The sequence below is a fragment of the Myiozetetes cayanensis genome, unplaced genomic scaffold, assembly GCF_022539395.1.
Source record: "Myiozetetes cayanensis isolate MyiCay16 unplaced genomic scaffold, myiCay2020 scf4, whole genome shotgun sequence".
Classification (NCBI taxonomy): Eukaryota; Metazoa; Chordata; class Aves; order Passeriformes; family Tyrannidae; genus Myiozetetes; species Myiozetetes cayanensis.
In genome coordinates this window covers 24,085,171-24,102,194 of record NW_026087631.1, presented here as the reverse complement: position 1 = coordinate 24,102,194, position 17,024 = coordinate 24,085,171, and the positions used below count along the sequence as shown (strand labels likewise).

Here is a 17,024-nt window from a genome sequence, read left to right as displayed (position 1 = left end):
TATCTCAACCCACGAGTTTTGTAGTTTTTACCCTTCTGATTCTCTCCCCGATCCTGCTGGTGGGGTAGTGAGCAGGTGGCTGTGCAGGGCCTCACAGCCAGTTGAGGTGAAACCACAACAGCCAGGTAAGAGCCAGGGTTGCCAAGTTGTTGCAAAACAACAAGCAAAGCTAATCGTGTGTCCTGGGTTTACTTTGGGTCAATTTTCTCTCACTCCCACACAATTGCTATAAGTTGAGAGAAGGTTTATGCAGACAAAAGAGATCTGATGTGGGTAGAATAATATTAGGATTTATTACTAGCAAGATAAAAACTAAGGAACTATATATACAAAAATTCTAACTAGGCAAAAGTGCTATGTATTTACAGAAATACCCCTCCCCCCTTGTATCAGCTTAGGAGGAGAAGCAGTCTCTTTTCCTATCTAGAGCTACAGATCTTCTAAATAATTTTGCAGCACTTGAAAGTTCTTCTTCTATTGTCTCTAGGACGACAGCTCCAATTGGTGGCAGCTGGAACTGTCTTTTTTTCTCTCTCTCTTCTGTGTCGACCTCAGGGCTGGGCCTACCCCCTCCTGGGCTAAGACCGGAGGCTGGGGGTTACCCAGGCCTTGTGGGGTCCTCCACGGATTGCAAGGGGACACTTGCCTCACCATAGTCTTCACCACAAATACAAGGGGTAATGGCTTTTTGAGTCCATTTCTTGTGGGGTCCCTCCTCATGAGAGATGGTCCTTGATGGACCTCTCTAGTGTGAGTCCACCTTGGGGCAGCAGTTCTTCCAATTCTCTGCTGTCCCTCAGGGTCACAAATTCAGCAGCACCAGCATGGATCCCTCACTGGGATCACAAGCCCTACCCTGCACGACTTGCTCCAGCATAGGTCTCTCTCTCCATGGGCCACAGGTCTCCAGCAGGACTCTGTTTCATCTTAGGTCTCCCACAGGGTCACAGCTTTCTTGTGCACTCACATGCATTCACCTGCTTCAGCACGGACTCCTTCATGAGCTGCAGGGGGTCTCCTCACTCAGTAATCTTCCACAGATGGCAGGGGGTTTTAGTTTTCAGTCCTTTCCCTGCTGAAGGGAGAGAGAAGGGGAGAGGAGCCCCCCCCCCACCTCTTCCTCGGGACTCTCTTCTCTCTCCTCCAGCTGCCAGTGTTGACCGTGGAGGCTGAGCTCTCTCTCTGCCTGGCTGTCCTTCTGCAGCAGTTTTTTTTCTCTAGAGTTCTTTCCTCCACTCTGTTAAGAGGTGTCAGTCAGGGGGGCTTCAGTGCCACACCTGCCCCTGGCCCAGGGCCGGGGCAAAGAGGAGGGCCTGGCTCACACCTGGCGCCTGCTGCCTCCCCTACATGGCTCCTAATTTCTTCTGCAGCTTCTCTTCCGTTTTCTTAAGTGTGTAATTGGCAGAGGCATTACTTAAACTTTTGATTGGCTTTGCTCCAGAAATCCACCTGGAAAAACTATTTTCAGCCCCAGGGTGGGGTGCTGGTTGGCAAATCCATGACATTGTGATATACATTAAAAGCACTATCCAATTAAAATGTGGAAGATGATCATCTAGGAGGGGAGCACACAGTGGTAGTCTGTATGAGTATACAAAGGGTGAGTAAGAGTTGCGTAAATCTGTAATTACAGATAGGTGTGGGAGCATATGTGCCTGATGTCCCTCTGTGGGGGAGGAGGACACAAATATAGGATGCAGAGAGAGATGGTAAATAAATGTTCCTCGGCTGGCTGGCCTGATGTATCCATGGGGGGACATAGGAGGCACCTGTGGAGGTTGCTGCAGTGAAAACACCACTCTGCAGCTAAAAACTGTGCTCAGTGGAGTTCCATTCAGCAGCATTTAGAACAAGAATTGTAAGAGAAAGTTTTCCTTTCTAAAATATCATTACGCCTTGAGACAGATAAAACATTCCCATTTCCTTAGTTTCTATCTTGTTATTTTCAAATTTACATTACCACTTCTTTAATTTTAAAATCTTTTACAACTTTCTTAAATCATTAAAACCAATGCAATATAAAAAAATGTCTACGCATAGTTTGTGTCAAATAAATTTTTCATGTGGAAAAGCAGCCACAGCACTGTCAATACAAAAGTTCCAAAATTCCAGTTCTTAGAATAAAACTGAATTAAACAGTGGTTTAGTCGTTGATCCCCCGGTTCCTTTAGTTTTTGTTAATTGCCTTTGTAGTACTAGAGCAACAACTTGCTCGCCCACTACACCCTACACACGAAGACCATGCTCTGGAGAATTCACTGCTTCAAGCTGAAATGCAAATAGTGACACTGTTAAAACAACATTTACTACTCCTGTAATTTATCTAATGTCAGGTTCCAGTCTCTGGTTCCTGTTCTATCTTCCTCTAAGATTAGATGCATGGGGTTTTTCCATGTTAAGGTACCTCTGAATGGGTTTTTTCCATGCTAAGGTACCTCTGAATTTTCCCTTGATAACTTTGCAGAGGTTTTTTTTACATTTCTAACTAAAAATAATTTTTTTTTAGTCCTTAAGTGCTCCAGTTTTCCCAGGTTTTCACATGAAAAGCAACACATGCCACAGTATAGTTTTATGTCATTGGTCCTGTTTGTCCTGCACTACACATCATCTCCAACCTGCCCTTTGTTTTTTAATGAGGGACATTCAATCCCCATATTCCAGATGGATTCCAGCATTGTGCATTGAACTGAAAGATAATCACATTGTGCTTTCCTGGGGCCAGCAAATCCCTTTTCAGAAGAACTGCTTTCTGTATCTTTCATTCTGCAAATTGCTGCCCAAATTCTTTGACATATTATTCAGCTGTTGTTGCTCCCTGTCACCCCTTTCCCAATTCTGTGAGCTCATTCTGTCTGCAAAATGGCATCAACAGCTTAATCCCACTCCAAGAACATGAGGAGAGGGAAACCGGCAATCAGGACAAGCTACAGATGTTTGGGCTGAAGATTTTTGTATTTCACTCTTCTTGTCAGGCTGATACCAAAACATATGCTCACTCAAAAAAGAAAACTGGATTTTACAAGGAAAACTTGCAAGTCTGCCCTATTCACAATGTAACACCAATGAATGGGAAGCAATTAGACATCTCTGATGCTAAAAGATCAGCCTAAATCCAACTAAGTGCCTTAATTCTTTTAGTTTCTGACATATGCACAACTGCTACATGCTCTACCCCCTAATTCTATAAAAATGAGCATTTCAGGAAATCACAGAAGTTCTACCCTTGTAGAAAAGCTGCTTTCAGATTTGACAGGTGAGAGGAACATGATGGGTTGGTTATTCAGAACCACTGAAAGCAGCTTGTGAACCTCATAATTCAGAGAGAAGGATGCTTTATTTTCCCAACTGCTTTAAAGGGAGACATATTGTAGAGTGGTAGCCCCTGGTGGTCTAGTGGTAAAGGCGCCGCGCTATCACCGCGGAGACCCGGGTTCGATTCCCGGTCAGGGCCACTCCTGGGCAGGTGGGGCTCGTTAGCCCTTAAAGGTAACCCACCTACGTCCTAAGGACCTCGCTGCCACCGTCCAAGCTCGCTTGGCCCCGGCAGATGAACCTTAGGATTAAAGGGTGGGCTCAGTTCCGCGCACACTGTGTCTCACCTAAAAAAATCCAATGCGCAGGCTGGAAGGTGGAAAGACCTTCCCCGGATCTTCGCTCGCGAAGACTGGCCATTATTATATTATTATTGTAGAGTGGTTCTCATTTCACAAACTAAAAACCTGACCTTCCCCCAGACCCAACAGGATTGCAAAACACTAATCCTCAGCTCCAGAATAACAAATTAATTTTGATTTCTTAATGCAGATTTAGAATGAATAGTCCTCCAAAAGAATCATCTCCCAGTCTCTGCTGCATTCATTTTCCAGTCCACCAGGTAATAGCCTATTAAGGAGGCAAGAAACAATAACCATATTGTACCTTCTTTGAAAATTCTTCATAAAATCCAAATCAAACCAGCAACTTTAACATTTTCTCAGCCCTTCCTAGACCAGCCAGCACAGGACAGGTACCAGATGCTTGCCCTCTTAGCTGGAGTACACTTTCAGGCCTTCCTCTACCACAGAACATACTCTGCTAAAACATTTCAAAAAATTGGGCAGTTCCTAGGCTATTGCAGTGAATCATGCATGCTTGCATGGGATCAGTTTTGCTGGTTTTCCTTGCTAAAGACCTTTTAAATCATTACAATCCTTGAAATTCAAGGCTTGCTTTCATTCCATCAGCACACTGCCAAGGTTTTCACCATTTTTGGGGGGCTAAACAACCATTCTATTGCAAAGTCCTGGGGATTGCAGAGTCCAAGGGCAACCTCAAGCTGCAGGATGCACAGAGAAAACTGAAGTCTGAGCTGGTTTCTGAGACGCAAGCAGATCTCCCACCAGAGCTTATTAACCTCTTAACCATGATTATAAACTCACCGTGTTATCTGAGACTGATCACTTTCAGGAGGTGGACCCACAGCTCAAATGCATTGAACACTTTCAAATCACCACTGACACAATCAAGACTAGCTCTTCTTAGGACTGTGGGACACTTATCTCTGCAACATGACTGATGCCTGTAAGTGAAGGGGTCTTTGGTTTTAGGTTAGAGGAGGATGTTTTCTCAAGGAATTTTTCTTCTACTGCTGCAAAACTATCTGAGCAACGTTGGCATCATTCATTTGCATGTGCTGCACATATGGAAAGTAAATGCATGCATAATCAAATGTGATATTCCAAAAATAAAAAAACAAACCAAAAGTTACAAGATGTTATTAAGCATAGTCCTTCTTAGTATTGTTAGGATGAAACACATAGAAGAGACCATGTAATGTTTTTAAACGTATTTCTTTTTGTAAGAAGCAAATACAACCCCTAAGTGATTTTCTGCTAGGAAGGGTGGCAGTCAAGAAGAAAAGTGACAAATTCTGCGAGTGTACAGGGAAACTCAGAATTTCTTCCACTCACCATGATGTATAGTGAATCTTTTCCTCAGAAACTGTTCCCAAATTTAGACTGTGAAACACTCAAAACTGAAAACATTCATATGAAATCTGTAAGTGGTTTCTTGAGGGTAGATTGCTGTTCACATGATAATAGAAAATTGTTTATTCTGCTATACTCCAAAGAAGAAAGGGATAAATGGTCTACTCAATTATTTCTAAAAGAAGCATCAACTCAGACTGGTAGAGAAACTGATAAAAAGCCTGGTTATCATATGCTCTTTGGAGATTTTGCAAAAGTTGATAAAAAGTGGCATGTATCACACAAAATAGGAAAAAAAAATCACACTGATAGACAATAAACATTTATTGATCTTTGGCTTTAGAAATTGTCCTATTTTGGATATGGGAAATACTATATAAAATAATGAAAGGGGTTTTTTCAACCTAAAGTACTGTAAAACAGTCTTTTACAGTGCACAAGTGCAAGACATGCAGAGTACATGTAGGGATACTAAAATACTATAAGAGCATCACTGCAGTAGACATTAAATGTCCAACATGGATCAATGCTTTACAAAGGCAAGCAAGTTGATGGGGCCAGTTGATATACAGCAGATATCACAGTTTCTCGTAGATTTGCTGTGGTATTACCATTAACAACTAATAGATATAAAATTAATTTTAATAATGTGTGCATTATAAAAGCAAAGTTAAACTATAACATTTCGGCACAATGAAAAGGGAGTAAGAAAGTATAACCTTGCTTCGACTTTGCAAAACTGACTGTTGTTAAAGGGATTTAGGCATTTAGATGACAAACCAATCCTTACTATTTTCACATTTATATAAAATGCTGCCTGAGCAAGACAAAACCAGCTTCTTAAATGCTCTACAGTAAAAAAAGTAATGTGATTTCTTATAAATAGTGTAAGGAAATGTTTAGCAAGCTTACTAGAACAAGTTTTCCCCAACAGTGTACTACATACAGTGGATTGCTACAGCCACATTTTAGAGCTAAAAGCTCAACATGCTGTTTTAAGCCTCTCTTGGAAAAAGGCTTCCTTTGGTAGATTTGAATTGGCAACACCATCTCAACTTAGAAGCACTTCACATTTAGAATGCATAATTAACTCAGGAGCAGGCACCTGATGTTTCCTCACTTGTTTAATTTCCCTGCTGAACCAGAGCAGGCAGGTTCCACCTTCAGTTCTTGCATTCTTGGAGGTGGAGAAGCAATTGAAAGGTAAGGGTGGTTTCCCTCTTCAATACCCTAACAGTATTCTACAAAAGGGTACCAAGTGTAACTTTCTGGAGCTGATTTGCTTGGTGTCAGTCAGCCATACTACACTTGGTACTCTTTGTGCTCTGAATCCATACAGACTCTGTGAACTTCAGAGTAGCCTTTCTGAGCTCAAGCAGAACAACTTACCTGGAGGAAGTCACCCATGTGCCTGCACAACTGGGGTATAATTAACACCCAGGGTGTCACTACAAAACTTGTAAGTCAACCTTTCAGAATCTTGTAAATCCTCTCTCAATCATAAAACCAGAAACACAGTGCACAGGTGGCAGCAGGGTGTTAAATTACCAGTTAGATATGGGCAAAGCTGTTAGATTACCATTTAAGTAACAGGAATGGATAATATTTCTTCAAAATCTTCTTTGCCTCCACTGTGTAATAATTCAAAACCACAAACGGACATTACATATGCCAAAAAACTGTATGGAAACAATTTCACAGCAAACGGCAGGGCTAGCAGGATCACCCATGATTAGGCACTTTACAGTGTACAAAAAGAATGCAATGTTACTGGAGGTTGTTTATTATTTGCAGTAATTGTACCTAAGTATTATCCACGCCACTAAAAACAAAGCCAAAAAATCTGAACCGAAAATAGAGCTTTTCCAACATGTGCTGCACTCTCCTGTTCACAGATCCTGATGAACCTCTAAAAGTATAGGAGGCAAGTTGTTTTGAAGCAGCAGGTAATGCAATACCAGATCAATATAAAGCAAATGCCACTTGACACCATCTTCGCTGTGAGGCATGACAGTCTTAGTACTTTTAAAGCTGTAACTATAAAAATTGGATTTTAACAGTAATGTAGCAATAAGAGGAAGCTAGAATTTACATAAATAATATTAGAGTCTTTCCCGTTTGTCAAATACTGAAATGAAGGGAGGGGAGTCTTTTCATCTTAGGTTTGTTGTAGAGTAGAAAGTATTATGTGCTTTTCACTTAAAAGACAAAAAAAAAAAAAAAAAAAACACCAAACTATTAACAGAACAACAACACTGAATTTGTGTGTTCCCAGCAACAAAGAGACATATTTAAAGTAAAATATTTACAACTCGGAGGATGTTCCCTGTGCAATTTGTAACAAGTCTACCTTATGAGAAATCTTTACGTTAATATTTGCTCACATAAATGGGAAGACTGAAACATTAGAGTATTTCTCGATGTATATCCCTCCTAGTAAACCTGACATACTGAAAATATGCAAGATTGTTAACAATGGGACAAAGGAATGACCAAAGACAGGAAAAATAAAAACTGTTTGTTGGCACATCATGACATGGGTATGAACTACATGGGTAATTATGAAATACAATTTTTTGGTGCATTTTTCTTCATCCCAGGTTTTTATCAAAAATACTATAAATATGTATTCTTGAAGCTTAGAACATGTATGGGAGGCTGAATTACTATGAATAGAGAGAACAAGGTTGACTTTAAGCACAAAAATTTTAAGCCAGGTTTTAAAAAGTATTTTGCAGCATTATAAAACAGTAATGACCTACCATTAAGGAGTTCGTAAAAAGCTACTCAAAACTCTACTGAAATGTGTGTTTTATAAAGAGCACTCACATGGATAGCATACTTATGAGAGAAATGCTGCAAATATAAATCAAGGTTCTTGACTGACGTGTGATCATATGGAGAAGTTTGGTATTTACAGGTGGTTTTTGCACTTCGATATAAAACTGTATACTTGTGAATACTTCAGTATGGACATCAAGTTTAAAAAAAATTAGTGTAGAAGTGTTTGACTTCTAGTTGCAGGCACTGATATTAATTTAAAAAATGAAAGTATGATCCATGGTGTTAGGATTAAAAATAATTTTCATTAAAAACGCCATTGAAATCAAAGTTATAAAAATACTTACACACTGGCATGCAAAACAACGTCCAGTGCAGAATTATTCTCCTGGCAGTCCACAGTGAGAGACTGGAAAAAGTTGAGTGCAGCATATACAGATGTCAGTAAAAGCAGCCTGGAAATAACATCTTGGCCTCACGATCTCACCCAGAGGAGAAAGATCTCTTAGTTTAATATTCAGGGGTGGAGAAGAGACATGCCATCCACTTCACTGCAAGTGCTGCACAAGTCACAAAGCATGGCAAACCTTCCAAAAGAAGCACTTGCACAAAAATCACCCCAAAACACAGACCAGCCATGCAGCACCAGCCTGCTTAACAAGATCAGACATTTGGCCTCAGAAACTTGTTGCCTAGATGCTCTTTAGAGTAAATATCAGTGAGGTCAAAATATTGCTCTTAGCTCGCCATTTGAGATTTAGGCTGCAGATGCTAAAAATAACAGTCTTACTCATAATGGTAAAGATTCACATTTAATATTTGATTTAGGATACAAATAACCTGCTGTTGCCTTCCTCCATTAGATTTTGCTCAGCCATAATAGAAAGATATCCCCAAGAGAACACATAATTTTCTTTGGCCTCATTCTCATTCAAGATTTCCGTTTTCTCCGTGCATTTAATTCTTAAACCTTAACTAGAACTATATAGTTACTTTATAGTGACAAACTGTGGGGTTAAGTCTGGGAGGGAAGGGGTTGTGTCTGTCAAATAAATGTGCACATTGTGTCATGTGATAAAGCAGGAAGATAGTATTTAAAAATTGATCAAAATCTTCTCTGTAAAATGCACAGTTTTGAGAATAAAGAGGCATAAGGCCTTTTACCTTGCAGAGTCTTCTGACAGCTTTAAGATCACATTAAATTTTCTATGTGATACATCCAAGACCCCTACTACCACTTAGATGTAGTTACTGTAACCAAGTACAACACTGAATTGTTCCTTTGAAGGTAGCTGAAATTTCTGTACTCGCTAACCTTTACATAGAGTGAGATTATGTTATGTAATTGTGTTGATGTATCTTCGTGGCATTTTTTCAAAACCCAAGGAAGAATCCACCATTTTGCAGTACTTGTGACTCAAAGGAGGAGAACAACAACTGCCACCAAAATTAATTTTTTCTAAGTATGTTGCTCTGTACAATTATGTCCTCTTGTACCAATACAACCTGTTTTTCCCCGTTATTTAATCTGTTGATTCTTATGCAAGAGAATTCTGGAAGAGGAAAAAAATGTGTGGCTAAAGAGACCTCAAAAACTGGCAAATCCTATAGCTTGAGAAAGTATCTCAGAGGACAAGTGCTGCCTGAGAATCTCACCTATGAAGTGGAAGAATAGACTTGCTATAATTTATTCTCCTTTTTCTAATCAACTTCTTTTAACTCAGAAATAGCCCAGGTGTTAGATCTGGGACCTCCCTGAGCTTACTGGAAGACTTGGATTTATCACTGTCTTAACACTTTGTCTAAAGGGACCTACTTTAAAAAAGTGCAGTGTTTAAACAATGGTTAACAAGTTTGTTTCACCTGGAATTCAAAGTTATATAAACTATTTAAAGGAACTAATCCTTCCAAAATAGCTTAATTTAAACCAAAACAACAGAAGTCAAAATACAACACCAAACTAAATTTAGCCTAGTTTGTTCTGAGCAGGGACATCAGGAAAGCACTGTAGATCAGAGACCAAAGTCAAGCTAAAGAAGTCACATCACCGAGAAAGGGAGGTTTGAACTGAAGAAATAAACAAATATGGATTATTTGCCAAAGGCACATTTCAGCTTTACATCTCTCAGAAATTAAGGGAGACCTCGCTGCGGCCTTCCAGTACTAAACTGGGCTTATAAAAAATAGGGAGAACAACTTTTTACACAGGCAGAGTGTCACAGGACAAGGGGAATGGTTTTAAATTAAAAGAGGGGAGATTTACATTAGGTGTTAGGTAGAAACTGCTCCCTGTGATGGTGGTGAGGCACTGGCACAGGTTCCCCAGGGAAACTGTGGATGCCCCATCCCTGGAAGTGTTCAAGATCAAGTTTGATGGGGCTTGGAGTGACCTGGTTTGGTGCCATTGCCCATGGCAGGGGGGTTAGAATAAGAAGACTCTTAAGGTCCATTCCAACCCAAACCATTCTAGAATTCTATGATTAAGCATTGGGGAAAAAGCAAGATAAAATGTGTCAGAAACCTGAATAAAAACTATCAAGCTTTCAGTCAGATTCTACTTGTTTTTCCACTTTTGCAAGATGCTTTCCCTTCACTCCCAGGTGCTGATAAAAGATCTCCATGAAACAAAAGAAGAAAGAATTTGTTAGCTACTCTTTTAAAAGAACTTACTAAAGAAGTGAGCAGATACTGCTTTGAACCTTACATAATATATATGGAAGTCAGGACTATTAAAGTAACAATCCCAAAAGACATTTTTAAGTATATCTCATAATTGCTCAAAATGTTAGCAATACAGGCCCTCTAGTTTCACTGTCACTTCACATTTTAAAGGCTTATTTTAGTTTTTCATAAGCCTCCTGGATTCATGTAAGGATTAAATGGATCCAATGAAAGACCATCTCCCACTCAGATCAGACTGCTGACCAGAAGGTCAGCCACTCAGTTCTGCAGAACAATGGAACAGCAATGGCTAGAAGCATTGATCTTAATGTTAGCAACATCCAGGTGCCTATTTTTCATTGTGATCAGTGTGACGTTGGAATAGCAAGACAGCATGAGCTCTCAGCAAAAGCTCTGTGAAGCTCAGCTACATGATCTACTCACTGCCTTTGCTGAATTCGATACTATATAACTACAGTTCACTTGTGCTTATAAGCTTGCAGAATAAATAACTATGCCAACAGAAACTCTGATGTTGAACATTATTTTGAAGTATTCTCCATTATATAAAATTTACTCCTTCAGGCTGCAACAACAGGTTACATCTCCTACATAGTGAGAGTCTTCAGCCAAGTTCACTATCCAAACCAAATTGCACTTACATTGTTTTATTTTCCTGAACAAAGGATTAGCATTGAACACCTAATTCTAACTTAAAAGCTGGCCTTGTTAATTCTATTAGTAATGATATATCTTGAACTAATAAGGAAGTCCAGTATTGCTGGACCTGTCATATTTTGTAATTCTACCGTTCATCTGAAAGGTACTTCCTAGGAATGTTTTAAGATCTGAATCTATAAAGTCAAATATTATTCTTTAGGCCAATTCACAGTTAAGCCTTTGTCCCCATTAGTTACAAAAAGCTGGTGTGAAAACAACAAAGCTTGCAGCACCAGTCACACTGAAATACTACACTGAGCTGAAACCAGTAGCATCATGCAAGGTGTTCTCAGACATCCCGAATGCATGCGGTAGGTATTGGCTGGTGTACACAAATCTTCCCCCGTATCACTAAACACAGTTTAATAAACTAATAAATAACTTAAAAGGCATTCAACACAGTAAGATAGTTTATCACCAGTTTAAATTCTTGATTTTCTGCATTCATTGAGTTTGTTTTCCCATATGGTAGGTTTGCTACATATTAAATATTTAGTTAACCTTTTCCATTTATAAATGATTATTATATGCAAAAGCTGTACACAAATTCAAGAGAAAAAGAACAGTAACATAAAAACAGCTAGTATTAGTTAAAAAACCCACTGACCTCTGCAAAGTGTAATATTAACTGTTTAAAAAAAGCTACTGCATATAAATCCCCTTTCTGTTTTGCAATTACACAAAACATCTGAAAAACTGTCAATGGTTTTATACTTGGAATTTATCCCTCTATGTAAGCAAAACTTGCAAAGTTAATGCTTTGCTCCTCCTTACTATATAGCTGTTTTATTATACAGAAAATCTATTTCTGGAGACAAGATCTATTAACTCTTATTACATGGCCAAGTTAACACAGATTAAAGTGGCAAAAGATGATGATCTGACAGAGCAGAAATTTCAAGATTAACAGTTTAAGCAGATCATTTCTTCCAAGACAGTGTAAGTTCTTTAGTATAGCTGAGTACCTCTGAAGAGGCACCAAAAACAAATAGCCCTTTCAACTGAACTTCCAAAAAAAATTTAATTTTCATTTCAAAAGGGATCTTGAAATTACTAGATACACATACATCCCTCTCCCACGGCCCTGTAAGATACATTCAGTAATTTAAAATAAAGATTCCATATTTTATAACTTCATATATATTATATATTTAATATATAATATATATTTATATGCACATTACACATATACATACACTCTCAGTCAGCAGGATTAAACTGTTTTGTTTTGAAAGGTTTGATTGTTGTCACTAATTATTTTCTACTATTTTGTGTATTCAATGGAATTTATCTACTAGCTCAAAAGAAGAAATTTAAAAGATCCAGATGGAATCTGTGGATCAGTATTAGCACCAATACAGATGGCCATTACTCCAAAATGACTGCAGGGACTGAAATAATATATTTGTTATAACTCTCTTCTTACTGCACAAGCATGCCTGCAAAATATGTAGGCAGCAATACCTGTCAGGTACATACATCTACTCCTGTTAAATTTAAATTTTATACAACTTTCCTTACTGTAATATACAGTATCTCTCCTGTCCTGTTGGATTATTTCATTTTTCATGGAGAAAAGTGATCAATAGCTATCCAACAGAATTAATTTTTTTAAATCCCCTCTTTCTCCTTTCATAGTATGGCTCAGTTTCAAGACTTAAATCGATAGGCAGCCACCATCACTATAACCAGTACCCTTTGAATGCAGTTCAGTCACTGACTTCAACGTGTAAAACACAAATTTTTGAGGCTGGCTTGCTGTTTATGGAAACCAAGATACTCAGAGGTCGCATCATTTCAGCATGCTTACCACCATCTATCACACAATAATGTCAGTCTGTCCCAATACTATAATTCAATTAGTTACCTACCATTTGGGTAACAAAAATAACAAACCCAGTTGTGATTTTAAACATTTTAAGATTATTCACCCTGAGAACACAGAGGAAGTGCTTAAAAACAATTATGATATGTTTTCTCTTCATATATAGTTTTCTTTTCTCTTCAACTCCTCTTGGGTACCTGGGTTTGTATCTAGCATTTGACCTCACACTTGCTTTGTCAGTTGACCTGTTCATGCCACAGTCAGGTACTGGTGATAGAAGAGCCCAAAAAGGCTTGTAGAAAAAAGGCAAGCAGCAATCCACCAGGTGAGGAAAGACAGGAGTCCCCGGAACAGGAGAGGAGTGAAAATATTCTTTAGACTTCCCAAAGCCATGGTTATTTGTACTACTGTTACTTTCATCTTTCCATCAGCAGGTGGAGACTCAGAAGAAACAGAACTGGGAAGACTGTTTTCTACTGGAGTGTCAGAATTCAGTTCTGGGTAGATGCCCCAGGAATAATTACCTGTAAAAAGAAACGAATAACAGATTTTTATAAAATTAAGTTCTACTACTTCTATCACTCAACAGATCATTTTAGATGTATTTTTAACACATACATTAAAATGTTAACTTTCTGTAACTTAGTAAATACTAACTGTATTCATCAGTATGGTTTCCTGGTCATACGAGTAAACTACTGGGGTAGGATTCACCTTTCCTTTTCGCATCCTGCAATGTAGCTGCCTTGGGACCCCTGTAAGTCTTGGGTACAATTCATCTCACCAGGTATAGATGTCTACTCCAGAACAAAATGAATCACAGCCTATTAAAGCCTATCTCCTTCTACTGCCTTTTTGCAAAAAAGAATGTCATGACCGCATGGCAGGCTGTGGAAGTCATCTCTCACAAGAAAAAGAGGGGTGGGGGTTGAACCCCATATTTCATAATTCCCAATCGAAAAGCCTACTAAAGCTAAAAAAGCTGAAAAAAAAACCTTTAAGATATGCTCATGAAGTTAAACCAACAGTTAAATATACAGCTCACTTTTAGAATACTTCTTAAAAGATAAATATTTCAATGGAAGTAAAAAGCTTAATTAGTTTTATTACACAATTTTTCAATAATAAATTAGTATATATTTGAAAGATATCAAAAGCAGCAATGAAAAAACTGCTTTAAAGCCACACATGAATGTTTTAAAGTGCAGGAAACTACAGCGTGTTTCTGTATTGCAAGTCCTACCCATATATTCTAACTCTCTTTAGTAAGGCGTTAAACTGAACATGTTTTTGTTGATCCAGTTTTGCCTACCTAGTGTTTTCAAGAGCAGAGTTGTGTGAAGGAGCATTACCAATGGTGCAACATACTGCAGTGCAATTACACAAAGATAATAGAATACCCGAGCCACCTGGGAAAAACAGAAGAGAGTAAAATTCATGAGTCCAGGCTGAGTAAAGCAAATCCCTATGACCATGTCTAGTAAAAAGAATTTACTAAAAAAACACCAGTACTTCTGCATTAAAGCTGTTATAAGAGTTTTCTAACACGTCTTGCCATGTGACCTACTGTGTTCAAAAGACCTCAAGAAGAAATCCCTACAATGAACTCTAGTTTCAGGACATTTACAAATCTGAGAGGAAGAGCTGAAAAGAAATAATTAGAAGTATCAGTTCTGTTAAAACAAAGAGAATCAATTTGGCTTCTGCAAATTGCATACCATCAAAGATTCCTATTTCAATAGCCAGAAACAAAACTAAATGTTTAGTTTTTAAAGTTCCCAATGACTTACAAACTAAATCCTATTTCAAAAATGAAGTAATAGTCACAGTCCAAAGCCTCATAAAAAGTAAATGGAAGTTTGATTAATATTGCAGTCTCTTTCCAAAAGCAAGATATTTTTAAAACTTCGAACTGTGAACTGTGAACCATTATGTTAAAAACAATGACAAGATGATTTTTCATTAGTAGTTGACCAATAACGGCATTTAAATGATCTTTATTTTAGATATACACAATGGCTCATTGAAATCCCTTCCTCTGCTCTCAATCTGTTCCATTTTTCTCAAGATTGTTACATTACATATCTTATATACACTATTGACCTAAAAGACTAGACCGAATAAAGAAGGAAGAAAAGTAACAAAATCAATAGCAAGCAAGCAATGAAATAAAGCTAATTGGGTTTTAGAAAAGAACAGAATGCAGGGTGGCAAAAATGATGAAGGCAGACATGACATTTTTGGAAATACCTCTAAAACCTCAAAAGGCTTCATAATGACAAAGTATCAAAATACTAACATGAGAAGAAAAAGTAGTATAACAGTAACAGAAGAAAAAGCATGAGACAAAAAATATTGTTAGAAAATTGATGGAAGATGACAAAATAAATTAAAAGTAATGATCACTGTAGAATGACAGATAGAAGAGAATTTACTGGTAGAAATTTCAAAAAAAGGTAAAGCAGACATGATTGCTTAAGACAAGACTAGATCTAGTGACTATGGCCTTCTCAAAGAGAAGATATGAAGACACTGGATAAATGGATTTTGGAAATGCCACACAGAGAAGACGTTACTGTTTTTTGGACAGGATTAAAATTCCCAAAAATAAGCATTTACAGCAACTGGGACAGTTCTGTCCTAATCAGTTGCTGTTACTTGTATTTTCTAATTTTTTTTCTGAAGCAAATTTGTAGCCATTTCATTTGTAAATAACTACTGCATAGTCCACTTAGGACCTGCAGATACTTAGTATAACCAAAAGTAACAATGACAATCCTAGGAGAGAGTCTTTGTCTTACAGTATACTTTAATATTCCTCCTGCAACACTCCAACTCAGTAGGATCAACAGGCAGCACGATCATGCAATGCTAGAAAATTAAGTTTATTTTGTAGGTAACACACAACACCATTCTACTCCTTCATTTGTTCGTGACATACTTCTTCATTCTTCTTTAAAAAAAAAATAAAAAAAAAAGTACATCTAAGAAATCTTGCCTTGTCCACAATAAGTTAGGCAATTTTTTAACTAGGAAAGTGCACTTGAGAGTGGTTTGACAGAATTAAACATCTCTTATTTTATTCCAAAATATAACCTCCTTATCATAAATTTCCCCTCAACTTTAAAATAATAGTTCATAACAATATTTTACCCTTCTATCTAAATTCAACCTTTTCTTTCCCATGTTGCAGTTACACATCACAACACATCTGAAGGGATCTTTTATAACAACTTCCAAACAACCTGGAGAAGCCATGTGCATAATACAGATGATACATCTCTCCGTATTTTTGGTTTGTAGAATTTCTCTGTAATGGTGCTATTTTTATAGGACATATAGTCTAAGAAGCTTCATCTGGATTTCAGCTTTTCTACCACAGAACATGCAACCAGCTGGAAAAAAAAACATTTGCACAGTCAGAGTACTCCAAATATGTAACCTTAGTGCCAACCATACCTACCATTTTCTGTAAATCAACCATACTTATTCTGCCAGCTTCCTTTTTCATCTGATCCACACTTTTCTGGGCTAAATTCAGGTAGGCCTGCAAATGATGGCGCATCATAGCCAACCGCAAAGCGCACAACAGGATTATAATCCATAACCTGACAGTGTCAAACGTATCTTCTGACATTCTGTGGATAAAAAAAAAAAAAGGATGATGTTGTTTTTCAAAGGCCACTTACTTTTTCCAAGGGCCACCTACTTTTATTAAAGGCTACAATTTTTTGTTTGCATCACCTGTAAAGAAATCTTGAGGCAAAGTGTCAAAAATAGTTAACACACAATCTACAGTTATGAAGTTCACTTGTAAGTAATATTCACTTTGGCTTCTGCTTCTACCTCCTGCTACTTCTCAGTAACCCTATTACAGCATTAGATCCAAATTAGTATTCATTTATCTGTAAACAAGAACAGTTCTTAAGTGCCTAAATTCTGAGTAACAAAGGCAGGACATTAAAACTCAATATCATGCAGATAATACAGGTTTTCAGACACAGTATTGAACAGTAAGTGGGTACTCCAGTTGCATGAGGTCGCTCAACCCTCATTTTAAGATAAACCAA

At 37.9% G+C, this 17,024-nt stretch overlaps 1 protein-coding gene across 3 annotated transcripts in view; it reads right to left on the bottom strand.

Moving 5' to 3' along the window:
- Positions 1 to 5,273: 5,273 nt before the first annotated feature.
- TMEM161B (transmembrane protein 161B) overlaps positions 5,274 to 17,024 on the bottom strand; it is a 42,195-nt gene continuing 30,444 nt past the window's right edge. For all 3 annotated transcript variants that reach the window (XM_050328550.1, XM_050328552.1, XM_050328551.1), the window contains 3 exons: positions 16,418 to 16,592; positions 14,267 to 14,363; positions 5,274 to 13,478 (listed from right to left, as the gene is read on the bottom strand). In XM_050328550.1, the coding sequence (XP_050184507.1) occupies positions 13,204 to 13,478; positions 14,267 to 14,363; positions 16,418 to 16,592 (547 nt within the window). In that variant the 3' untranslated portion in view covers positions 5,274 to 13,203. The remainder of the gene's footprint in view (positions 13,479 to 14,266; positions 14,364 to 16,417; positions 16,593 to 17,024) is intronic.